The sequence below is a fragment of the Schistocerca piceifrons genome, chromosome 6, assembly GCF_021461385.2.
Source record: "Schistocerca piceifrons isolate TAMUIC-IGC-003096 chromosome 6, iqSchPice1.1, whole genome shotgun sequence".
In the NCBI taxonomy this organism is placed as follows: domain Eukaryota; kingdom Metazoa; phylum Arthropoda; class Insecta; order Orthoptera; family Acrididae; genus Schistocerca; species Schistocerca piceifrons.
The window spans coordinates 114,695,824-114,722,832 of NC_060143.1; the positions used below are offsets into that span (position 1 = coordinate 114,695,824).

General features: G+C 40.8%; 1 protein-coding gene across 2 annotated transcripts in view; it reads left to right on the top strand.

The window, feature by feature from the left end:
- The window catches only part of LOC124802509 (N-acetyltransferase eco), a 67,344-nt gene extending 45,545 nt beyond the window's left edge, over positions 1–21,799 (top strand). For both annotated transcript variants that reach the window (XM_047263342.1, XM_047263341.1), the window contains exons 6-7: positions 15,647–15,849; positions 21,244–21,799. In XM_047263342.1, coding sequence (XP_047119298.1) covers positions 15,647–15,849; positions 21,244–21,367 — 327 coding nt within the window. In that variant the 3' untranslated portion in view covers positions 21,368–21,799. The remainder of the gene's footprint in view (positions 1–15,646; positions 15,850–21,243) is intronic.
- The last annotated feature ends 5,210 nt before the right edge of the window (positions 21,800–27,009 follow it).

The following is a 27,009-nucleotide window of genomic DNA, read 5'->3' on the forward strand; positions in this document are numbered from 1 at the left end:
GAAACTACGTGGTGAAAAAAAGATTATTTAACATGTTATAGCATTTTAAATGTCAGATTCGTTGTTAAGTGCCTATAATTTTGTGAATTGTCATAGTTATTGTGATAGATTGCGTTTATGTAACACACTGTGAAATTCAATTAGTTTGTAATTATAGATTGCTATGCATAAAATTTAGCAAACAGCATTGGAAATTCCTGGATGGAATAATACGTGAAAGTATTGGGCATTAGTTTTGTCTTGTCTGGATTATGGTTGCCGAGTTCATGGATGAGCTGCTCCTCTTGGACCTGCTTCATCATCGTGGTATCCATTTAGCCACTGGTGCTTTTTGCAGTAGCCCTGTCGGTAATCTTCTGGTTGATGCTGGGATCCTTCTCATTTCATTTGGGTAGCCCCAGTTCCTGTGCCATAACTGTCTGCTCTTCCCCTGTTCACTACTCCTATTCTTTTCGTGCCTTTTGGACGCCATCCCCACCCTCACCTCGAACCACCGCGCTGCTCACTCTCGGGTGGGTTTGCCGGTTGGACTCCGCCTCAGTCTCCTCTCCTTGTCCTCTTCCACGCATTCTTTCCTGACAGTCCCTCCCACTTAGTTCCTTGGCACTGGATTCGGACGGATTTCTTCCAGGGTCCAAAAGCCTCCATTACTCCAGTGGTGTTCTGTTGTTTGTTCTGCCTGCTCTTGCCAGGGTTTCAGGATGCCATTGTTTTTTACACCACTGGCTCTGAATTCGCCAGTCATGTGGGACATGCCTTCACGTCTTTTGTTGGCATGGAACACCATCTTTTGCCTGCCATGTGTAGAGTTTTTACTGGGGAATTGGTGGCTGTCTATCTGGCCCTCTGCTTTATTTAAAGGTCCTCCATCACCCGAGATTTGTTATGCATGAACGCAAGAGTGTCTTCCAGGCTTTTGCTCGTAGAGGATTGGCAGAAAGCACAGGCGGCTCCCTACCATGGCGAGGGTATTATAAAGTTGGTACAACGCTATGACAAATGGCTAAGTCAGAGCAGTGGCTATGTAGAAAAGCAACTGTAAGGTGTAGCTAACTATTGCAAATAAAACATTTTTTATTTTCGCAGTGTTTCCATTTCGCTGCCAATTGCAACTTACTTTCTGAATAGCCCTCGTAATTTTTTGAGGGTCATCGTAGCTGGTGAAATGAGCATTAATGTGGTTTTCCAACATAAGTAAAGAAATTATGTATTTACATCAAGGATATGCCTTTTCATAAGCTATTCACTTGATGGGTTCTCAGTTCCTCATTTAATAAACTATGATTTCATGATTCTATCGCATGTACAACTGCACTAACATGTTTGTGTAAACTCGGCTCTGTTTTGGCAAAATGAGCAAATTTTAAAATTGCAGCAAGAAAATGTAGTGTTAGCCACAATTTGCCATTGTTGATGCTTCTGTGAAGAAGAAAACTGGTAAGAATTTTGGAGCAATTAAATTGCTTGTTTTGTTGCAGTTGCAGTGAAATCCTGTAACCCATTGTTTTTTCAATAATAAACAGCTGGTACTGAACTTTACCAAAGAATTTTCTTTTCACAACTCAGCGATCTGAGAAATCACAAAAAATTGACATCAAATAGCTCACCATTGTTTTGATCTTACAAGGGAACAACTTAACTTATTCCTTTCAAATATCCCGTAGATACTAATAATTTATTTTCCCCTTGATGAGTAGTCCAGATGATTTTGCAAGATCTCAGTGGTCACAGCTTCAGAGCTATAAAATATGTAGGTGTAGAAAGAAGGCTCCTTGGTAAGTCTCAGTACCAACTGTTCATTATTAAAAACTCACTGGGTCATATGGTCCCGCTGCAACTGTAACAAAAGGAGTGATTTAACTGTCTCAGACTTTTCACCTTTTTTCCTTCAGTGAAATGTCATCAGGGGATGAATTTCGGCTAAAACCTACATTTTTCCTGTTGCTGGGTTAAAATTTGCTTCTTTCCATAACACAGCGGAGTTCACACAAGCACCTTGCAAACATGCCAGTGCATTGCAGTTGCAACAGAATTGTGAAACAGTGTTTTATTAAGTGAGGAATTGAGTAGCCCATGAATAAGTACACCCATGGTATAAAAATAAGTGCTAAAGTCACATTGATGTTCATTTCTCCAGCTATCGATCAGCCTTCAAAAATACATTGTCCCATTGAAAAAGTCTGTAGTTAGTCGCATGTTGCGGGAGATAGGAAAGTTCTGCATGTTAGCTATATGGCAAAATACTCTCCTGTTTGAGTGCCATTATTATCAAAAGCTTGTTTTGATATCTTGAACTGTTCAGCAGATACAATGGATGTTTCAAATAGCTGTCTTTCACACTATTGCAGTGTGTTTGGGTAGAGCTGGGTATGCTTTTTTTAATTTTAAATAATGCTGTGAAAGGTTGATGTTCTATGACTGATTTGTTTTGTGAAAACTTAAAAAGTTCAAGAGTGCATTCTACAAACCATGTTGTACATAATCATCAGAATCTGATAAAATTAAGCACTATTAGGTTAGTAGTCATACATTTCAATGAATCTTCTAGGATTCTATGTATGTGTGTTAGTACGAACAATTAGCAAGTAGTATGAAAGACATTTACGAGTATAGACTTAACAAGATGTATACAGTTCTGATTTCACACACTGATTTTGGTCCTCAAGCTACTGAATTATGTCATCATTCAAAGCTATTTATGACTGATTACCTGGATTTATACTGTGTACTGCATTACTGTATCTCATTGGAACTCGAGTTTTGGGAACTCATACTTAACTCTCTGTTTCGGGTACCCCTGGTCATCGCGACTGTGTGTGCACGTACACTCAAGGAATGGGTGAAATTATTGATTGAAGCTAGATGCTTCCTTTATTCTTAACATACAATTTAACTTATTGATATACAATTATGAACTTTATTGATTTTGTTGGTCTGGTGTGTGGCAACTGTGGTTCTGATTCATGGGTCGGTCCTCAAATCTTGAGCATAGGCCTTAATATTTTTTCATTATTTTCTCCTTTCATGAGTTAACATATCCTTAAATACTCTGGTTTATGTGACTGATTGATTTTGTGCTGTACTCCTACCCATGATTGAGTATGTTCTTCTGTTTTGCACCCATCATCATGAGTTTTTAGAGTTGGCTCACTCATCATACCCATCTCTCTTGATGATTTTTGAGGATGCGACTTTATAGATGTAAATTTGAAATTTGTAATTTGCATTGCCTCTGCACTTATTTCTATAGTTAAGCATTGTAATGTTGTAGTTTTGACTTTGGATAATTTGTCTTGTGACAGAGCGTTCCACGATCTGAAAATGCCATATCTTCATACACTTATAACTTGGGTAGAAGATATTTTTCTTACATTTTATGTATTACATTATGCATCAGATACTTCTATACAATGTATTCTGTCTTTTGGCATTACTTTGAACATCGTTTGGCAAACCTTATAGTAGGTCTCAAAATACTGCGAACACATTGTTTCCATATTATGTGAGGGGAAAGGGATGTCGTCCTCGAGCATTACTTCTCCTCAATAGTAGTAGTCAATACCAGTAATATTTTTCAAATTTTGGATGGGTCAATATTATCTCAGCTGTTTTTCTGAAAAATTTCATATAATTTTATACACAATGTTATATTTAAAGCTAAATTTCATGACTAACAATTTACAAATTTCAGTCACAACACTGAAGTAGTAGACCAACGTTTGAGTACATTACCCAGCACCTATGATCTCTTGCAAGTCGACTGGACCAGCAAGGATGTCGCCATACTGGAGTGTGGAGTGGATCCACCCATATCTTCAGTTTCCTCCCTAGATTTCTCATTACATGCTTCAATGGATAGATAACTTCCTATCTGGCTTTCACTTCAAATCCTGAAACATTGTTTTGTGTACTAAGAATGCTGTTCAGTACCTCCCTCACATCACACGGCATGTGTTTTGCCTACATATATTAAAAAAAATTAAGTATCCAGGCTTACGTCAGAATGGATTAAAAAGTGTTCACATATGAAACTTTAAGATACTATTCCTAATATTTACAGTACATATGAATAAAATGTCTTCACTCAGTTTACCACAACACCCATCACTTTAATTAAATTTGTCATGAACTCTTTTGGGTATCCTTTGCAGAGTACATAGGAATAATAGTAATATTTAACACTAATAGTACCCTAAGATAAGAAAATTTATTATTAGATATTTAATGGCATGGTGTATTTGTATCATATTCTAAAGCACAAATCTATTACAAAACAGAATTATATAGTTGTGTGAACCTGCTAATATAGTGTAGCATAGATTTAAACTCAGTCAATAGATAAAACAGAACTTTAGAAATCACGTGATCTTACATACTACATTCCTGACAAACAACACAGAATTATATAGTTGTATGAACCTGCAAATATAGTTTGTATTTTCTTCCAAATTAGGGGTCACTATGCATCCATGTTCAAAGGTCTTTTCTTCTACAAGGTGTACAACTTTGCTTCCAGCGTTTTTTCCCCAACAGTTGAGGCTTTAATGAAACAAATTGGTTACACATGTATCATTCAAAGTATTTTCCATCACTGGCCACTACTTTCTTCCATCTTTCGGGCAGTGTACGAACCCCGTGTCGAAAAAATTGTTCATCTTTTGAATTGATCCAATTTGTGACTTCTTCATGAGATCGGAAGCGTTGGTTAGCCAGACCATGTGCCATTGATCTAAACAGGTGATAGTCAGAGGGAGCAATGTCTGGAGAATACGCCGGGTGGGGTAGGACTTCCCATTTCAATATTTCCAAGTACATTTTGACCTCCTTTGCAACATGGGGACGAGTGTTATCATGCTGCAAAATCACTTGATTGTGCCACTCACTGTATTGCGGCCGTTTGTCTTTTAATGCTCTGATCAAACGCATTAATTGCATTCGATAACGAGCACCTGTGATTGTTTCACTTGGTTTTAACACCTCATAGCACACGACGCCGAGCTGGTTCCACCAAATGCAGAGCATGATCTTGTAGCCGTGAATATTCAGTGTGGCCATTGACGTGGAAGCACGGCTGGGATATCCCCATGATTTTTTGCATTTAGTGTTATCGTAATGAACCCATTTTTCATCCCCAATCACAATGTGATGCAGAAATCCCTTCAATTTTTGCCTCTGAAGCAACTGTTCACACACACACAAACGCCTTTCAACGTCTCTTGGTTTCTGCTCACATGGGACGCAAGTTCCTTCTTTCTGAATCATGCGCATAGCCTTAAGACGCTATGAAATAGCTTGCTGTGTCACTCCCACTAATTGTGCCAATTCTTCGAGAGTTTGACGCAAGTCTTCACTCAGCAGTGTCTCCAATTATGCATTTTCGAAAACATTCTCTCTTCCACCGCTATGCCGGTCTACGACGTTAAAATCACCATTCTTGAAGCGTTGAAACCACTCACAAGTTCTTTCACTGATAGCGTCCTTACCATACATACTTGAGAGCATTCGATGAGACTCAGCCGCTGTTTTCTTCATATTGAAATAAAATGGTAACACCTCCCGCAAATGAGGAGAATTGGGTTTGTAAACTGGCATTTTCAATCAAGAACAACTTTGATGCAGACACAAACCAACTAATGCTTGAATGAGGTTATGTTGACAGAGGTCCAAGCTAAATGCTTGACGTCTGCAGTCTGTTTCTTTTGACCGCTACTTACCGTTATCACCAACTATCGGCAAATGGTGGAAGCAGAGTTGTACGCCTTGTATACTAAAAGTTAACAGTACATGAGATTTTACCAGTTTGCTTTGCTTACCAGTAGTTCCTCTTATCTTTGCACCTACAGTGGGCATTTCCACAAAATTCTAACTATACTTGATCTTGTGTATAAATTGCTCAGATGTACCACAAATTGGGCTACCTGTATCAATCACAGTTACCTTCCCACTGATCAATCTTAACTTTAATGTAAGGACACCCAAAATCTGAATAATCTTCTCTGTCAGACACTTCATGCAAAAGATTGCTTTCAATTTCATCAAATGCTACATCCACACTGTCTTCACAGGGTTTTATCAACTTTACAGACATCATAGCATTACTTTGGTTACTCATGTTGTCAGGTAAAGAATGAACACAATGAATAGATTCTGTGGCACAACTAACATCACCTGTTACAGAATGAACACAAAATACATTACTGTCAAAATTGCACTTCCTTCGTAGATTCTCTTTCACTTCATTCCACCATTTAGGATACAAATTCTGACTAACCACAACTAACTTATTCCAGAATGCACCTTTATCTATGTTATCATCAATCTGGTTCCAAACAAACTTCAGCAAGTCTTCAGCTTTATTCTCCAGGCTCACAGGTACCTCACTTTTTACTGTTTGGATCATTACTCTGCATGACATTAATGAAAAACAGCTTTGACTGGACTGGTATTCCATCACTCTCACTTAACATCACTTACCTTACCTGTGTTGTCAACATAATTCACAAATAACTCTGAAACTTCATTATCCTTAAACTCTGCAAATGCCTGATAGTCATCATCATAATATTCCTCCAAAACTACTTTATTTACAACATCATTAACAATACAAGTCTTATCTCATCAGAGTCAGTTACCTCACCTACATTCATTTGCAATAAGCCACCAGTCTCAGACTTACCAATCTGTTATTTCGCAGCTCTTATTCACATCTACATCAGAAATAGCACCTACTTCAGATCCAATACTGTCATCATCTGATTTGCATATATCAACACAGATTCCCAACTAAGAGAAGAAATCATTAGTTCATACTACATCAAAATTCCCCCTACTCTGATTCTGGTTTGTGATTAGCACATACATCACCATAATTAGACATAGTATCCCAAAATTTTTGATCAAAATATAAATGAGAAATCTGATATTCCTTCTGTTCAGTTTCAGATACATGTGCCATATCATTAACACTATTATTATTGTCTAATTGCAAGTGTTACTTTGAGGTGCTGTGCTTATTGTGTTTCCTCACCCCAAAACTGTGAACCTTCCTTCAGGTGAATGCCGTTTTCTGAGTAGTTACTTCTGTGGTTGTTTCTTCTATTAAAAAGCCATGGTTATCCCAGATATTCCTATCCTGGTGATGTTCAGAATCTGTCTGTCTACACCTTGATCCTGATAGACGTAACCATTATATCTTTCTATAATTACTCCTATTGTGATTTCTAGCATTCCGATTATTATCGTACATATTTCTTTCTACTGCCCTATCCAGCCTGTCAAGACATTGAAAAATTGTTCAAGACAGTATTCAGGTCCATGTACTGAGTCCCACTGCAATCTTTCTGGTAATCTCCTTGTAAGTGCATCAATCAAGGTCATTTCGTCAAATGGTTTGTCAAGATGTGCTAATTTTTTAAGTTGCTTCTTACAAAAAACTTTCAAAGTGCCGTCGCTATTCCTATAATTAAGAGCATTCAAAAATTCGCTTTTGATTCTCCCCTTTCGAGCTTCCAACCAAAATTTATTTAGAAAACTTTTATCGAAAGTTTGATATTTTTACCACTGAACTAAATTTAAATTTGCACATGACAGAGCTTCACCTTAAAGACATCTTGTAACAAATTTAATTTCTTGAGTGTCCTTCATCCCTGACACAAAACTATCTCTGCAGTGGTGCAGATAATCAGCGGATGTAAATTGTCTGGTGGAAAACTTTTGATGGGATTGTTGGACCGCGCAATACCATTGTTTGCACACAGACTTTGGTTCAGATAAATTTCCTGAGCTGCTGAAAGTTTTTGATCTGAAACAGTTACATTAGTTTGTATATTGTTCTCTGCATTTAAAATTTTTTGGCTTAAACTGCAATATTTTGTTGCATTTTTTCCACTACGGTCCTCTGTTCAACTCTAACGTAATCAACATTTTTGATTGTTTTGCTGACGCAGCTACAAACTCATTTTCCAAAATGATAACTTTATTTTCTAAAACATCAACTTTTTCATTCACACTTTTTAACCCCTCTGACAACCCATTTTTTAGCTCAGAAACTTGATTACTAAGTTCATCCATCTGATCTTCTACTCTGTTCAATTTGCTGTTGTTATCTGTCTTCATTTCCTCTAATTTCGTCAGTTCGTACTGTTCCTTTACTGACTATGATTTCACTCGGCTCGGCCATGTCCTAGCTGGATCCTACAGCTTTCATTTCTACCTCAATCCTACCCTCATCCCTCTTCATTGTGTTAACAAGCACACAAGTCCACAAACAAATTAACTTTACAAATAGTTTGTACTTATCTTTCCTTTTTGATGTCGCTGGTTGTAGTTGTAAAGTCCTCTTCACTTTCATTCGATTCAATCCGTCATTATTGGTAGTACATCATCACTGTTGGTATGATTTGCTCTGTGGGGCAACCCATGTTTTTTTTACTTCGTGTGATTGAAAATTTATTTATACATAAATTGTAAATGAAAATAAAGTGCTTTCTTTTCTGCAACAGACAAATCTTCATTATTAGTCGTTTATTCCCGGACAATGTTCACACTTGTAATCTACCCGTCCCTTCGTTGTTGTTGCGAGAGGAGTAAGATTTACAATAAATTTTTTACTTATCTTTTCTCGCACAGTTGGCTGCAGTTCATGTCTAGGGGTCTGATTCTTGAAGCTGAAATTCTCACATTTTAGGTTCTCATGGTTCAATTGATCTCATTTGAAGAATGTTGTTGCAGAATTTTTGTTTTTACGATTATTTATCTCACATTTTACTATATCACACTGCCTTTTGACCCACCAGAGGGCTTGCCGCTCTTTGGCGGGTTTGTGCCTGGCTACCACGGGGCCCAGCACTTTTTCCCTTCCGTGCTGTCTGTCTATTCTCTTGCTATTCTTTTTCACCTCCCTGGGGGAACATGTCTGGGGTATTCTTGGGAATGTTCTGCATTCCGTCACTGACTTGCGAACAGTCTTAACTTTCTTTTTGCCTCTTTTCCTTTCTTTGTTTCCCTTCTCTTCTCATTCATCCGCTTTGGCGTTTGAGGATCCTATTTTTCTTCTCCCTCCCTGTGCGCTCCTGAAGGCCGCCCATGTGTCTGGCGTGTAAAAGGTGACTGGGTAACGTGTAATTCCCAGCCTGGGTTGACAGATAGGGTTCGCATGTACCCCATGGTACAGGCCATGGCCCAGGGAGGGGTGATTGCCTGAACTGTAACCTTCCCAAATTGTCAATTGGTCCCTCTGTCAGGTGTTCGGGAGGTGTGACCTGAGGCGTGAACAATCACCTAAGCTGGATGCGCTTCCTTGTGAAGGGGGCTCCCCACTTGGAAGGAGCCCGCCATTGGAAACGCTGGCATCATGGAGGATTTCCTCATGATGTATCAATCATCCTCCCCATCGACGTCGACGAAACTTAAAAGTAATAAGGCTACTGATTCGAAGACCCTTCCCACTGCACCGCGGTTCCTTGTGGTGTCATGTACTGAAGACAGTCCGTCCTTTGCCGCAGTCAATCTGTTTATTATTCAGAAAGGTGTGGAGCCCATTGCTGGCCCTGTGAAAGCTTGCTCTTTTACGGAATGGTACCTTGCTTTTGGAGACAGCTTCTGATTCTCAAGCACAACTGCTACTTGCTGCCTCGCTTCTCCACAGCTACCCTGTTCGTGTCGAGGCACATAGAACTTTGAATTCTTCCAGTGTTGTAATTTACACCAAGCTGCTTGATGCTCTAACAAAGGCTGAAATACAGTCTTACCGCTCTGATCAGAGTTTCATTGTTGTCTATCGTGTAATGAAAAAGATAGATTCCTCCTTGGTGCTCACCCGCACTCTTTTTCCTCACCTTCGATAGTGTGGTGCTGCTGTCCAAGATTAAAGCAGGCTATCATCACAGTCTGGCCATACATTCAGAATCCGATGCTCTGCTACCATTGTCATGGTTTCAGCCACACTAGAACATTATGTTGACACACAGCAAAATGTGTAACCTGTGTCAGGGATGCACCCAAGGTCGAATGTCTGCCTCCTTCTGCCCACTGTGTCAACTGCAGTGGCGGCCATGCTGTCTCCTCACAGGATTGCCCCCTTGTATGTAGATGAGTGGCTGTTAAAGAGATTCGGGTAAAGGAAAAAGTGCCTTACCCAGTAGCTCGCAAGTTACTGGCTAGTCGGAAACCCTTTGTTCTCTTGTCTGGCACCTATAGTTCTGTTCTTGATACCCCTCGCTCCATGAAGGACATGGACATGCAGACATGCGACCTCAATTTTGGAGGTTGTGAAGTCGTCCAGTGTCAAGATAGCATTGCCGTCCCCCATCCCACTGTGCAACAAACCGTCAAACTCTCGCCTAAAGGGGCGAAGCTACCCACTACACAACTGGCAGGCAGGAAAGGACAGAAGTAGTACTTCCGAAAAGACTTCCTCCATCCCTCCAGCCAAACAATACCCAAGTCGTCTTCCAACCAGAAGGGCTTGAAGAACTCTGCTAGACCAACGGTCTTCTCCTTCACTAACTTGAAGATCCTGCTAGACAGTGTCTCCACATGGTCACTCAGCCCGGCCGGCCTCTGTCTCGCCGGTGCGCACCACCAACCGTTTTTCAGCGTTTGACTCCACAGACCGACTGCAAAAGCACACCGATGCTTCTGTGGACCCCATGGAGCAGGATCCTCTTGGTTCTGTGCCCTGTAGTAGCGACTCTACGCCTACTCTCCCTCGGCAGCCGCCGAGTTGACACCCCTAAATCTCTTCCTCCTCAAGACTGTCCTCCAATGAACATTTGCAGCCTTCAGTCCCACAAAAAGGATTTACAGTTGCTTCTAGCATTGCAGCATCCCCTTGTACTCTGCCTTCAGAAAACGAAATTATGCCCTCAAGACTGCTTTGTGCTTTCACATTACTTACCAATTTGTTTTGACATTTCCCCTGAGATCGGCATCCCATCCCATGGGGGCGTCATTCTTCTCATACAAGATGACCTTCATAGTGAACCCATCTCCCTGACTACCCGTCTTCAAGCTGTTGCCGTTCGCCTTTTCTTTCCCCACCTGACTTTTTCCCTCTATACTATCTATGTCCCTCCAACATTTGCTTATTGGGCACCTACCCCACCCCATTTTTGCTACTCAGGGACTTAAATGCGCATCATCCCATTTGGGGTTCTCACAGGACCTGCCAGAGAGGTTCCCTCTTGGTTGACCTTCTTAACCAACTCAACCTCTTCTACCTTAACACTGGAGCACCCGCTTTCCTTTCTGACTCCTCGCACACCTATTCCCATTTGGACCTATCCTTTTGCACCGCCCAGCTTCCCCATTGTATTGAGTGGTCTGTTCTTCCTGACGCCTACTCGAGCGTGCTGTGTGTTATCTGTCTGCTGACTCGTACCCCATCCACATGCACGCCCAAATGGCCACTTACTAAGGCTGACTGGCAGCTTTACTTCTCCCTGGCGACCTTCACAGGACAATATTTCCCCAGTTGTGATGACCAGATGGACTATCCCACCAACGTTATCCTTACTGCTGCAGAATGTTCCATTCCTCACATTTCCTCTTTACCATGTCATGTCCCAGTCCCTTGGTGGACTGAGGCATGCCACAACGCAATTTGCGCACGGAGACGTGCTCTCCACGTTTTTAACTGCCATCGCTGGAAAACTACATTCATTATAAACAGATGTGTGCGAAGTGTTGTAGAGTTCTTTGGGATAGCAAAAGAACTACTTGGATTTCAGTCATTAGTTCTTTTGACAGTTCCACACCTTCCTCTGTTGTGTGGACCAACCTCCGACAGCTCTCTGGAGCCAAGATCCATTCCCCCATTTCCGGCCTGACAGTAGGTGCCGATGTCATCGTGGCTCCTATTGCTACCTCCAACACCTTAAAGCAAGTGGAGGAGACTCCGGCGATACCCTTCTCTTCTCCGAATTGTGAGTGCTACAATGCCACATTCCAGAGTCAGACACTATCCACATTCAGATGTTGCAGCATCTCTCTCTTGCGGGCAAGCACTTTCTGCTTAACACACACATTGCATATGGGCTGAGGGCAAATTTCCTGGACACTGGTGTGAAGACACTGTCATACCCCTACCTAAGCCCGGTAAGGACAAAAACCTTCCTTCTAGCTACCAGCCCACCTCTCTTACCAGCTGAGTTTGTAAGGTGATGGAACATATGATTCATGCCCGGCTGGTGTGTTTGGCTCGAGTCTCGCCATTTACTCACGAATGCACAGTGTGAATTTCGAGCGCGACATTCTGCAGTTGACCATCTCGTTACTTTGTCCATCCATGTCATGAATGGTTTTCTGCGAAAATCCCAGACTGTGGCCATGTTTTTGATTTGTAGAAGGCCTAAGACACCTGCTGGAGAACTGGTATCCTGTCTCTTGACACGTGGGGCTTCCATGGTCATCTGCCCTGTTTTCTTCGGGCATTTTTACAAGACTGAGTTTTCAAGGTGTGTGTGGGCTCTGCCTCGTCGGACACTTTTTCAGAAAAATGATGTGCCTCATGGTTCCGTCCTGAGTGTCATCATCATTGCTATTGCCATTAACGATATAATGGCCTGTCTCCCATCGGGTGTCTCCGGTTCCCTTTTTGTCGATGATTTTGCCATCTGTTGCAGTTCTACACGGACCTGTCTCACTCAGCGGCGTCTTCAGTGCTGTCTTGACTGTCTTCACTCCTGGAGCATCGCCAGTGGCTTTCGCTTTTCCACTGACAAAACCATCTGTATGAATTTCTGGCAGTGCAGATGGTTTCTCCCACCATCTCTACATCTTGGGCCTGTTGCCCTTCCGTTTGTTGACACTACGAAATTCCTGGGGCTCATGCTTGATAGGAAACTCTTGGTCCTCCCAAGTCTCTTGCCTGATCCGTACCAGATAGGGTTGATAGAAGAGAGAGAGAAGATCCAACGGAGAGCAGCGTGCTTCGTTACAGGATCATTTAGTAGTCGCGAAAGTGATATGGAGATGATAAACTCCAGTGGAAGACTCTGCAAGAGAGACGCTCAGTAGCGCGGTACGGGCTTTTGTTGAAGTTTCGAGAACATACCTTCACCGAGGAGTCAAGCAGTATATTGCGCCCTCATATGTATATCTCGCGAAGAGACCATGAGGGTAAAATCAGAGAGATTAGAGCCCACATAGAGGCATACCGACAATCTTTCTTTCCACAAACAATACGAGACTGGAATAGAAGGGAGAACCGATAGAGGTACTCAAAAGTACCCTCTGCCACACACTGTCAGGTGGCTTGCGAGTATGGATGTAGATGTAGCTTGTCTCAGCGATTCTGATGGACTCCATAGTATGGCCACTTGCACTATAGCAATGTTTTGCCAGTTCTAGGTTGCCCCACATTTCCATGATAATTGTCTGCTATTGATCCAGTTGCAGTTAACTTTTCTTAAATATGATAAATTGTTAACCAAGTTGATGGCCATCTATCTGGCAATCGTTCCGCAAACCTTTTGAAGTCCTTCTGTCGCCGACTGCACAGTTTCCATTAAGCTCACAACCAGTCTTCTGTGCTCCAATGTTAGTCTGTCAGCCATGAGTGCTAACACCCTAGAATAGAAAACGCAACAAAATAAAGATTGTTCACATAATTTTGATCCACCCTGTATTATTATTGTAATTATTATTATTATTATTATTATTCACATAGCTTTAATAAAATGACTTTTTTTTTTTTCTATGAAGAATATACCTATTTAGTAACTGTTGATGAGGCTGCTGCTGTTAATTCGCATGTGATGTAGGGCAGTGCATCAGTTGCAGTCCTCAGTCCTGTATCCGGAGCAGCATAGCACCTCCCATACTCAGCTTAGGATTAGGAAAATGTGTCCTTCATTCTGACACGTGTTCATGCTGTCTTCGTGATTTTGGTCCACAGGGTGATAGTGTTCCTATTCTTCCTCCAGCATTGCAGACTATGTTGGCCCTGTTATATGCTGCATTTCCTTCCTCTGCTGTGGTGTACACCGAGCTGAAGCTGCTGGTGCTTACCAGGAACTCATGAGTTGAAGCTCCTGGTATATGTTAGGAACAAATACTGAAGTTAAGCATATATTTGCACTAATTCACGTGATGCTGGGTCTGCACAGATGCAGTGCTGTTTAGACATTACTGAGCTTTACGTTCTGTTCTTCTCTGAAGGTTAAGGTAATTTAGTAACACTCCCCCTGGAACTTGTCCTACATCCCATTCAGAACAGCATATGCTTCTGTCTTATATGTTTTAGTTGTGGTCTTCAGTCGACGAAGATATGTCTGCACCCTTTGCAGTCCTCCGACTTCGTGCCAACACTGTGGATGAAGTTGTTCTGTCCATTAAGGCTAAGTGGAAAAGATGGAGGTCATCTCGCACTGTGGTCACATGTACCCTATTGGTGCTATGTATGGCCCCCTGTCACTTCACCCGATTCCACATACAAATCACTGTACGAGCTGCAGTGTCATGGAACAATAGTCCCCCCACCCCACCCCCCACACCCCCGGAGACCGACCATTCAAGTAAAAATGGTTATAGCTCCTTGACAGTAATGCAACCTTGCAGAATAACCAATGGGGCTCAAAGTGTCCCTGGACCCCTGCCTTATTTCACTGTTGGGACATAAACACGACTAGAAATAGGAAACAGTGTGAAACAAGACTTATCGAACCAAATTAATTTCTTCCGTTGCTACATAGTCTAGGTTTTATGGCTTCAGCACTATGTTTTCCTGTTACGGATACATGCATCACTGATAAATGGTTATGGAATTCCAACTCTTCCTAAAATTTCTTGCTTCCGGAGCCCCCTTTGTGTTTTATTGCCGACAGGGTTCATAAGTGCGACATTCTGTCCTGCAGTGATTTTTTCAACTGTCATCCTCTTATTTTTCATCACAATTCTCTTTAGTGACTGTCAGTTACGATCAATGAACACACACTTTCGTCTGTGTTGTGACTTTGATGTTTTCCCTGTATTCAGTATAAATCTTAGATACATTGACTCATGAAATACAAACACTTTGGTTGCCTTGCATATGGAAGCGTGCATGCAATGCACCAACAATTTGCCCTTTTTAGAATTCACTAAACTCTGACATGATTCACTCTGAGGTACACAGAACAGTGTTCAGACCATGTGTGACACTTGAAATATGTTGAGAACGTTGCACAGGTGCCATCTTTGGCTGTATACAACAGAGCAACCTGCAGGCTTGGCTACCATCTGCATTTATGTTCAAGAATGTTTCTCTTTTAACTATTGCCCATATCAGTTTTATTTTGTTTATTGATTTCAGACATTATACAGAGGATTTTAATTTTTTTATTCCTATTCTATAAGACAGAATGTTATTTTTTTGAAATGTGTAATCAGTTGTTCTTCTCATTTTGTCTTAACAATTTCAATTAATTTTCTTTTCCTTACATGTGGTATTTTGATTCCATTTGTAATCCATGGCATGTTGATGTCTTATTAGTAGCAATTTTACCCTTTATGGGACAGCTGTAAAGACTGATAGAGACCCACTATAAATTCATTAAATTTGAGATGAATGTCTATCACACCTAGTCACATTCCTTGAATGATGTACACAACAGAATGAAAGTGAATAATAGTGCTAGAAAATAATGTAACATAATTTGTATTTTAGGTGTATATGTTTGTAAACCAGAAGTCTGTGCTTGGTATTCTTGTTGCTGAACCAAAGAAAGAAGCATATAAAATGATCTCCATAGAAGGTGTTGACTGTTGCTCTGCAGAAACGTACCCAGTTTGGTGTGGTGTCAGCCACATTTGGACAGCTCCCAACCATCGCCGCAAAAAGGTTGCCACACGTCTAGTGGACTGTATGAGGTAATTATTGTAATTACTTGCATGTAGAACTTCAAATCAAGTCCTATAAAACTTTTAAGTAAGTCCATATATTCTTTGAACCTGATAATACTTCAGATAAATAGTACGGTCATTGTCTAGCTTTCCAGTTGTGATATGGCCTATATTTAGTTCCAGATTTGCTGAAATTTGATTTTGTGGAACATGAGTATGCTAATTTTGTGGTGGTTATGGACTTTTAAAGTGCCAGTTTGTATGGCAATGAACATAGCAGGGGGAAGGGGGTGGGGCGATGGAACATCCATGATGGATTAACAACAAAATAGGAAGAATAGATTACTACTCACCACATAGAGGAAGCATTAAGTTGCAGGCAGGCACAATAAAAAAGAACACTGGAAATATTTCAACTTTCAGGCACAGTCCTTCAGAAGTAAAAAACGGGCACACATTCACACAAGTCACTCTCGTAGTACACATGGCCACTAAGGCCTGATTGGTGTCCTTAGTGCCAAGATATAGTGAATGTATGAGTTGTTCTTGTGTGAATGTGTGTGTTTTTTCTAATTCTGAGGAAGGACTGTCTGAAAAATGAAATATTTCTAGCATTATTTTTCATTGTGCCTTTCTGCCACTAAACACAACCTCTGTGTGGTAAGTAGCAATTTATCCTTTCCATTTCGTTGCTGGGGACATTAGCACACATGAGATCTGTTCAAAACATTCCATTCGTAATTTCGCACAAATGGTTTGTTGGAGCAAAATGCGGTTGGCATCTGTGCACAAGCCTGTGTTTAATGTGTAACTGTCAGAAGTTTAATTTCTGTATGTCTGTTAGTTATTGTACAGTGATGTACAGTAGAGTCCCGTTAATCCAAACTAATTGGGACAGGACCTCGTTCGGATTAGCGATTTGTTCGGTTTAGCCGGAATTATGGTGACGAGTTTCTAGAATGAAGTATACCAAGCAGATAAGTAGGTAAACCATGGTAACAGATGGGAATAAGTGTGGGAACAATGGTTCACTCTCACCCACTGCTCTTGTTGTGAATTGTAGACACCTTTGTAGTGTCTTTGAGGTCAGTGCACTGCCAGTTGGCTCTCAAAGTGCCTGGTTATGTTAGTTATCGATCACTGGCATGCATAACAGTTGTATTGTATTTGTTCAGATGTAGTGGTGTACGTATTTTCATCATGAGTAAACGGAAGCATACAACATTCACTATCAAAGAAAAATTGAATGCTTCGAAGCAGATAGACAATGGTGAGAATGTATCTAAACTGGCAACGGAACTAGGTGTTGGTAAAGCAACCATTTGAGATTGGAAGAAGAACCCGAGTGAAGCTTGAACAGTCCTGTGCAACGTCTTCGGGAAAACCACTCTTAAATTCGGCACACTTTGAAACAGTTCCAGTATGATTAAGTGGATGAATCTCTCTTCCTTTGGTTTACACTGGAAAGAGAAAGGGGAACTCCTTTGAGTGGAGTGCTGGTTCAGGAGAAGCCTGTTTACCTGAACAAGTTAATGAATGGTGATGAGTCTTTTAGTGCGAGTACTGGTTGGTTGGACAGATTCAGAAAACGTCATGGAATCTGTCAGCTAACAATTACTGGAGAGAAGCTTTCTTCTGACTGTGATGCAGCAAAGGAATACTTGTGTGAGTTTGAAAAAATAAGAGAGGGAAAGTAGTCTCCCCAACAAATTTATAACGCTGACGAGACTGGCCTTAATTTTAGGACATTGCCAACAAGAAGCCTGGCATCAAAAGCAGAAGACCATGCGCCTGGTTTTAAAATGTGCAAAGATTGTGTGACTTTATTAGCGTACAAAAGCACTACTGGTAATCACAAGCTGCCTGTAATACTGATCGGAAAATCTGCTAGGCCCAGAGCTTTTAAAAACAGCAACATGAAGTCCCTGCCCGTATTATCGCAGTGAGAAAAAAGCTTGGATGGATGGTAAGCTGTCCAAAGAATGGTTTCACAACCAGTGTGTTCCCTCTGTTCAATGGTTTTCTATGGAATATCATTTGTCTCCCCGTGTAGTCCTTTTGATTGATAATGCGCCATCTCACACCAGCACTAAGGAATTACGTGATGGAGAAGTTGTGAAGTTTTTGGCGCTGAATGTTACACCATTTCTACATTGGGTGGAGCAAGGCGTACTGCAAACATTAAAACTGATTTACAGGAAACAATTTTTAAGAATGCTGATCCAAGATGATGGCATTCCTTTAGTGGGCAAAATAAAAAAAGACCAATGTGAAGGATGTTGTTTATTGGGCATGGCAGAATATTTCAGAAAATCCTGGAGAAAACTGTGGACATCTCTTGAATTTCAGGACAACCTAGCTGAAAATAAACAGGAAAATCTACTACAAATGATACAAAAAATCCCTGGATGTGAAGAAGCTAGTGAAGGCATACATAGATTAGTGGGTGGCATAAGATGGGGCACGTGTGGGGAATATTACTGATGCTGATTTAGTTGCTGCCGTGACTCAAGACGAGAAAGAAGTGGACTACTGTGACGAAAGTGACAATGAGCCTGAAAGCGACAAAGGAGAGCTGGTGCAACAGTGACACAGCAGAGGCCCTTGACTTCGTGCTACGTTATTTGACGCAACAGCTCACTGCTACACCTGCTGATTTGATATTTGTGAGACTATGGCGCAACTATGCATCATATAACAGATTGTCTTCATTATGCCAAAAAACAATGACTGAGTTTTTGTCATATAAAGTAGGGATAAAATGTCCGCTGTATTTTAGTAAGTTTAACAGCTTTTCTTTCATTGTTATGCATTGTTTGAACCTAATGTGTTTTTTGCCAATTGTTCTAATACATGTTTTACTCTACTTTGTAAATTAAAACAGTGTGTATGTACAGTAGTTTACCGCACAGTTTTCCATACTTAGACTAACATTTATGTTCTGATTACCAGGGTTTGAATTAACAGGACTCTGCATTATGAGGTAGAACGTTGTTGCACAGTTTGCAAATTTCGAGAGCACAGAGTTAGAGGCGTGCATTAAATTTTGCGTGAAACTAAAGAAAACCTTTACAGGCACACCAAATAGTACAGGAAGCCTACAATGGTGTTACGAATGGTTCACATGGTTTAAAAAGGGCCACACAGAAGTTAAAGATAACTCTTATTCAGGATGCCTTTTGACGTCTACTGACGACTCTCATGTCAGGTACATCAACAAAATTGTGCATGACAATCAGAGACTGACTGACTGACTGAGAGATTGCAGAAGAATGTAACATTTCAGTTGGATCATGTCATGAAACCCTGACACAGCATCTTGGAATGCATCGTGTTGCTACAAAGCTTGTGCAACAGCTCGTGTCAAGATCAGAAAGACCTTCACCTTGAAATCTGTGAAGAGCTTTTGGATCCTGCAAATGAGAATGAGACATTCCTTAAGAGAATCATAACAGATGGTGAGACTTGTGTCTACGGTTATGATGTTAAGATCAAGGTTCAACCTTTTCCATGGGTTGGGGAAGGGTCTCCAAGACCAACAAAAGCTCACCAGGTCAGTTCAAATGTCAGTGCCATGTTGATAGTTTTCTTTGACTTTGATGGATTAGTTCAGCACGAGTTCGTGCCACAGTTAATCTGTGGTACTATCAGGACTTGTTGCGACCCCCCCCCCCCCCCCCCCCCCCCCCCGCCGTTTCCAAAGTTGAAAAGCCCTGTTGAAAGGACGAACATATGCTACAATAGACAAGCTAAAAGAAAATTCGCAGGCGGTACTTCATGCTATCCAACAACAGGCATACCAAGACTGCTTCAGGAAGTGGAAACGGCATTGGGAGGAGAGTATCAGTTCTGGAGGAGATTATTTTGAAGGAGACCATGCAAATTTCTGGAATTTTTTTAAAACAGACCTCATAGTTTGTATTTACCAGTTTATTGTGTGTTTCTATATTCCAACTTAATTGTCATAAAGGAGTGTGATTATAATATAAGTTAAATGTTTATTTGACACTACAATAGTGAAGCCATAGTCACAATACAAAAGAAGAAAAAATTTATGTACTGTGACTTTGGCTTCACTATTGTGGTGTCAAATAAACTGTTTTTGTTAATCTTGTGCACATTAATGCACCTCATCTTCAAAAACTTCTTATTTTCATACAAAAATGGTCAATTTCATTTTTAAATTTATTAGTCTAAATACATTTAAATAAGTGAGCGGACATTTTCATTCCTGGTACTTATTTCTGCATAGTAAAGTAACAAATGGAACCATGGAAAATCCAGTGAGGCAGCCAAAGTAGCCAGAGACAGGGTCATGGGTGAGAGTTGTGCTTGCATTGAATGTGTGCACATTGTCTACTCTAGAAGAAGGCTTTTTTATTAAAAGCTTACATGTTTAGCAGTCTTTTTGTTGTACCTGTCTGCATCTCAACACGTCCTCTATATGGCGAGTAGCGATCTATCCTTCGCATAATATTATCAGAAAGTAACAGATGTCCTTTTAGTGCCATATCAGTAGTCATACTGTAATGAAGTCAGATACCTATTGGTGGATATTGTGAAGAAAAATACATATTTCAGAAGCATGCCCTGCAGCAGGGGTCAAGAGCCCCAGGCACTCATACACCACACTGCTTATTTGGATTCTTCCACTATATATTAGTTCTCCTGGACTTCGACAGGAATTTCCTCTGCAATATATACTTGCTTCCAACCGACCTTCTGGACTTGACATCATTCCCTTTGCTAGAATTTTATTATTTGCTCAATTATTTCAACCCCCCCCCCTCCTCCTCCTCCCCCATCTCTCTCTCTCTCTCTCTCTCTCTCTCTCTCTCTCTCTCTCTCTCTCTCCCTCTCCCTCTCCCCCTCCCCCCTTTCTTCATTTTTAGATCTCATTCTGTCATTTCTGAATGGAAACTGGCACTTGCTTACCGATTGCCATCTTTGATACTCTGTGCTGCATTTTCCATGTTTTGTTTGCCTTACTCCTCACGAGAATTTGGTCCCATTCAACTTTCAACAGTCTCATTCCTTGCTGAAGGAATATATCACATCTGCAGTATTTTCTATTTTCAGTGTTTTCATCGTCAGTACTAGGAATTTGCCTCCTGAGCTTACACTGTTTGTAGGCCAGTTACTTGATGTTGGTGTAGTTTTCTGTAGTTCTTGACAGTGATACATGGAACTAGTTATTTGTTTCTATTCAAATTCACCCTCTTTTGTAGACTTAAGGATCCCATTTTAATCATCTTAATTATCAAAATATCTTTGAAAATCCTTTCTTTATTTTATTTCCTGCCTAACTTCCAGTGTGCTTAACATTTAGATATCCAAACTTTTTCATTTCATTACATTGTTTACAAGTTTATTTAAATTAGTGTTCTTAAAGTATAATTGAAATGGCTGTTTTAATTGCAGGATGTCATTTGTGTTCGATCACTTCCTGGAAAAAGATGAGTTCGCTTTTTCAGTGCCAACTCTTTCTGGAAAGTCATTCGCAGAGAATTATACTGGAACACCTAACTTCCTTGTCTACTCATGAAACAGAGCAATGATTTAAAAGGAATAGTGTTGCATTGTTTATTTATTGCTTTATAAAATTGTTTAATTATTTGTGACTCTGAGTTTATCATATTGTGGTCTTGACTGCTCAGATATTAATAGTAACACTGTTTTTAAAGAGTTAAGCTGCAGTAAGTAGAACTTAATTAGAACTTCATTGTTGCAACATTTTTATTTTAATGGTGGATATTGCAAAGTGAGTACTTCCATTATTTGACTTTTCGTGTGCATTGGTGTCTTCTAGAAGGTACTTCATTACAAACAAATTGTACATCTCTGATAGACTCCCACTTCCTGTAAATTTCGATCAGTTGACCTTACTAAAATTTTGTGCTACATAATATATGTAAAAAAGTGGATCAAATTACAAACAAAAGTGTACACAAAATATCTCATGTTGTTTATTTGACTTGTACAAAATGTATTTGTTGCTGAATAAAATGTTTTATGTAATAAATAAGCCATTGTTTTAATTTGGGGATCATCAGAGTGAAAAACACACACACACACACACACACACACACACACACACAGCTTTTGTATTTATATCTAATAATTTTGTTTCACTAAGTGTAATTTGGAATAAGATAGACTTTTTAGTTCTTTGTTGTCATTAGTTTTTAGTAACTGAAATGATGCATGCATTTGTATACTTATTTTTGAAGAGTTATTTTCCTCACAGCGTCTAGCTGTATCAGCTGAAGCGAAAATACAAAATAAAACTATCAGCTTTGTGCAAAATCTTTACGTTTAAGATTCTTCTTTATGCATGGCTTCAAAAAATGTTCCCTTATATTATCAAAAGGGAAATTCTCTCAAAACTACAAAAATAGCACAGAATTGCTGGTCAGTGCTTACTATCAGGAAACAGTATATCAGTACCTGCCTATAGGCACACACTAAAATTCAATATTCTAGCTTTCAGAACTAATAGTTCCTTCCTCACGGATGAGAGGAGGATAGTGTGGGAAAAGTTGAAAAGGAAGGGCAGATCTCTGACTGCAGGGTGAAAGGGAGCCAGCTGTAATGAGGACAAAGTGCATCATGTCAAAGCTATTCCATTGGTAAGTTCTGCACCAATTACAGTCTAGTGATGATGACTGAGTGAGAAGTAAAAATGGATTAAGAGGTAGAGAAATGGATACTGTAATTACAGGGTGTATATGACTCATCCGGGAAAAACTCAGGAATTTTTTTGAATTCCGGGAATTTTTCACCGTTTTTGTTTTCAGTTAAATTTTTGCAATTTTGACTGGTAAGAACCGATACTCTAACAAAGGATATTACTGTATCCTGCTACTGCAGAATAATACTGCAGCAATAAAAAAAGGAATGAGAGAAAAAACGAAAATATAACTTAAATTGCAAAGTAAATGTGCCATACGCAGCAACAAAAAGACGTAATCAGATTTGGAAACCACACCAGTCTTGGGTCCTATTTGTATTAATAACTTTTTCAGTATTAGACAACAGTATTTCAATTTTTCATGTAGCAAAACGTTTGACGAACTTTGAGGTAATATTCTTTTGCACGCCATGTAAAGCTGTAGCAAGATTAGAGAGAGAAAAATTCTAGGAGCTAAGGACTGAAGGAATGTGTACTTCCTTGCTTGTCTCATGTCTTTACTGGGTTTATGTATCCTATATTTAATTTTGTCACACAAAACAAGAAGTTGTTAGCTGATATGCAATAAAGAGTGCAAATTTTCTGAAGAGTTTCTTTTTTTAAAAGCGGGACAGGATGTCAAACCAGGCGACTGTAAGCAGGAGAGGCCATAGGACATTTTAATTTCCACTGTCCTGAATATGGTTTGATGGCATCCATTGCAAAATATACACGTTTCAATTCCACAGACCAAAATACAGAGATGTGTGATAGAAAAATGCTGTATGAGGCGGCGAGGCACTGCACTTAGGCACACTTACGACCAAATAACATGTCTTACATTTCCTCCAACACGTATGTTTTATGCATCAGATTCTTCAGAAAGATGTGCGCTACAAAAGAATATATATATACATATTTCTTTTATTAATCTTTTCTGCTGAGGGCAGACAATATATTTGAAACTAAGTGTTTCATTCCACACACTGTTCACTGTATTTCAAGTGCACGTCTTCATCTTCTATGACAATGGCATTATGCCATAATAAAGAACCAAACATGAGAACACATTACTGGTACTCCAAGAAAATTTGCTTCCCGAAAGCCACATTGAAAAGCTTAATATCAGGTCATGGCCTACTTCACTGGGAATCTGGACATACAAATGTGCACTTTTTAGTATGGGTTACGAAATTCCGATGCTCTTGGAGCATCCTCTGATGCCTTGTTTCTTTTATGACATAATGTAAGATCTTTTAATGTTTTACACACACGAACATATGGGCTACCTACGACATCGTAGCTGCGCTAGCGCGGTGACGCCTGTCATCTTGTGCACTCTAGCAATTGCAGTAACGAACCTATTTCTAACAGGTCGTAGGAAAATATTCTGAATGGTGGTTTGAAAAGCATTATCATCAAAGTAAATTTCCTTTTACGCAAGTTGAACTATGAGTGAGAATGTACGATGAATTTCTTAAATCACAGAGCATTTGACTGTCATTTAAAAATCAACTCTTTGATGATGAGCTATTTAGATGAATTTCGAGCCCAGATCATCAGACATTTCTGTCGTTATTGAAAGTTTTACTGGCACATTTGTGTGATATATCTTAAATTGTAATATGCGCATAAAAAACCAAAATCATATTTGAAAGCTTGCTTCTCTTGCAGCGTTTTAATCTTATAGACTAATATTATATGTGGAAGCTTTGCGTTTCATGTAGCGGCACTATGTATATTAATTTAAACCATTAACTTTTTCTGTTTGTGTGTTCGGGCTACTTAACAGTGATGTTGCTATTAACTGACTACATCACGTGTCCTAAGCTCTGAATACCTGCTGTCATCGGCTAGCAAGACCACGTGACATGAGCTATGACTGGCTTACAAAAGCGTATCGCAATCTCGATTTCAATGCTTCGGAAAGTAACAGGCAGTGTTCGGTGGAATTTGAATTTATACTTTCATAATACGAAAATATGCGGCGTACATGTTGCTGCACATCAAAGATGTTTCCAAAACGTGTTTTTTTTTTTTTCCTTGTGTTTTGTTTTCTAAAGCTCCGGGAAATTCTACCATCGTGTATAAAACCATAATCCTTCAAAGGACTGACAGTTCCGAGAGGGAGTATACTGTCAGTTAACAAGGAAAAAGTTTTTTTTCACCCAGGAGAAAGTGTATTTTTAACTGAGAAATCTGGGAATTTTTTTCCTTGTCCGCGTATACACCCTGAATTAAGAACTAGAGAAGAGGAGGAAGATGGAAAAATAGTGAGACAGAATATGTCCCCCTGCGGGCCCGGGGGTTAGAATAGGTCCGAGAAGTCCCAGCCTGTTGTAAGTGGCGACTAAAAGGAGTTTTACACTTTTTGGCCCTATAAGTTCAAGTCCCATTTTATGGTTTGATCTGCCACTTTCCAAATTCTACAGAAGTGCGGGCCATGTGGGGAAGGATGCCTTATGTGGTGCCCCCACACCCATCTAGAACGGTGGGGTGTTCATTTCATCTGGCGCATTTACAGGGGACCCAAAGACAAAGGAGTTGCTACCGGTGCCTTCATCTTGGCCTTTGAGGGTGATTCATTGCCTGAAAAGGTTAAGGTGATGGTTTACTGGTGTGATGTTAAACCATACGTCCCTCCCCCAGGTGGTGCTTTAAGTGCTGGAAATTGGGGCACATGTCTTCCCGCTGCACTTCCAACGCCACTGTGTCGAGACTGCAGATGTCCACTGCATCCAGATACTCCATGTGTGCCTCCTCCCACTTGTATCAACTGTGAAGAGCAGCACTCCCCCTGCTCGCCAGACAGCACAGTACTCCAAAATGAGCAGAAAACCATGGAGTACCAGACCCTGGACCAGTTGACTTACCAAGAGGCTAAACGTAAATTTGAAAGATTACATCCTGTTTGGTAGATGTCTGCATATGCTGCAGCTACATTACCATCGTCATCACAAGTACCAGTCGTACCACGCTCTGTGCCATGAACAGTAGGCGCTCCCGGCCTGCGGAATACACCTGCCCCCTTGGCAGTAGTGGGGAAAATCTCCTTCTGTTGTTCCCAAAGTCAGGAGCCAAAAGCTGCTGCACGAAGAGCTTCACTGTCTTTGTCTGTGCCTGCAGCTACTTCAGAGAAGTCCTCCCAGCAAGCCCCTAAAGAGAAGCGAAGGGCAAGCAAACAAGCCCCAACACCAACACTCCCTACCAGTGATGCACCTGCAGATGAGTTGGAGATCTCAGCGTCTCCTGAGAACCTGGATCTCACTTTTGCCTCGTCCTCAGTAGGAATGGTGGATACAAATACTCAATTGGTGGCAGCAGGTGACCCTGAAGTATAACCTGCCTCCTTGCATGCTTCGTGCCTTCCCAGCCTCACGATAACGTCATCCTCCAGTGGAATTGCTGCAGTTTTTTTCCACCACTTGGATGAGCTACGGCAACTATTTAGCTTTACACCTGCTTTCTGCATTGCCCTCCAGGAAACCTGGTTCCCAGCAATGCAGATCCCTGCCCTTCACAGCTATAGCGGATATTACAAGAACCATAGCAACTATAATAGAGTATCAGGTGGAGTTTGTGTCCATGTCCAGAAATCAGTATGCAGTGAACCTGTGCTACTTCAAACCGCTCTTGAAGCTGTGGCTGTCAGGATAAGGACTACGCAGGACATGACTGTCTGCAACGTTTATCTTCATCCAGGTGGTGCAGTACCCCTGAACGCATTGGCTGCACTGATTCATCAACTCCCTAAACCATTCCTACTTTTGGGAGATTTTTAACGCCGATAACCCCTTGTGGGGTGGCACTTGCTTACTGACCCAGGTGGAGATGTCGAAACTTTTCTGTCTCAACTTGATCTCTGCCTCTTACATACTAGGGCCCCCACGCATTTTAGTGTGGCTCATGGCACTTACTCAGCCATTGATTTATCCCTCTGCAGCCCAGGACTTCTGTACACTGGAGAGTCCACAATGGCTTGTGTGGTAGTGACCACTTTTCCATCATCGTGTCACTCCCGCAGTGCCATTCCCCCGGACGTCTACCAAGATGGGCTTTAAACAAGGCAGACAGGGAAGCTTTCACCTCTACTGTCACTGTTGAATCTCTCCCACATGGTACCATCAATGTAGTAGTTGAGCAGGTCACTAGAACTATCATTTCTGCAGCGGAAAACACAGTCCATTGTTCTTTAGGGTGCCCCAGGCGAAAATCAGTACTTTGGTGGTCACTGAAAATGGCTGAGGGCATTAAATAGTGTCGGCGAGCTCTACAGCAAAATAAGTGGCACCCTTCCCTCTAGCACCTAATAGCTTTTAAATGGCTCCGTGCCCGCATTCACCAGCTTATAAAAAGCTGGAAACAGGCGTGTTGGGAGAGGTACATCTCGACCATTGGGTGCCATACATCACCTTCCCAAATCTGGACAAAGATCAGACGTGTTTGTTGGTACCAGACCCTGACAGGTGTTACTGGCATTAACATCAATGGCGTGTTATCTACATACACAAATGCAA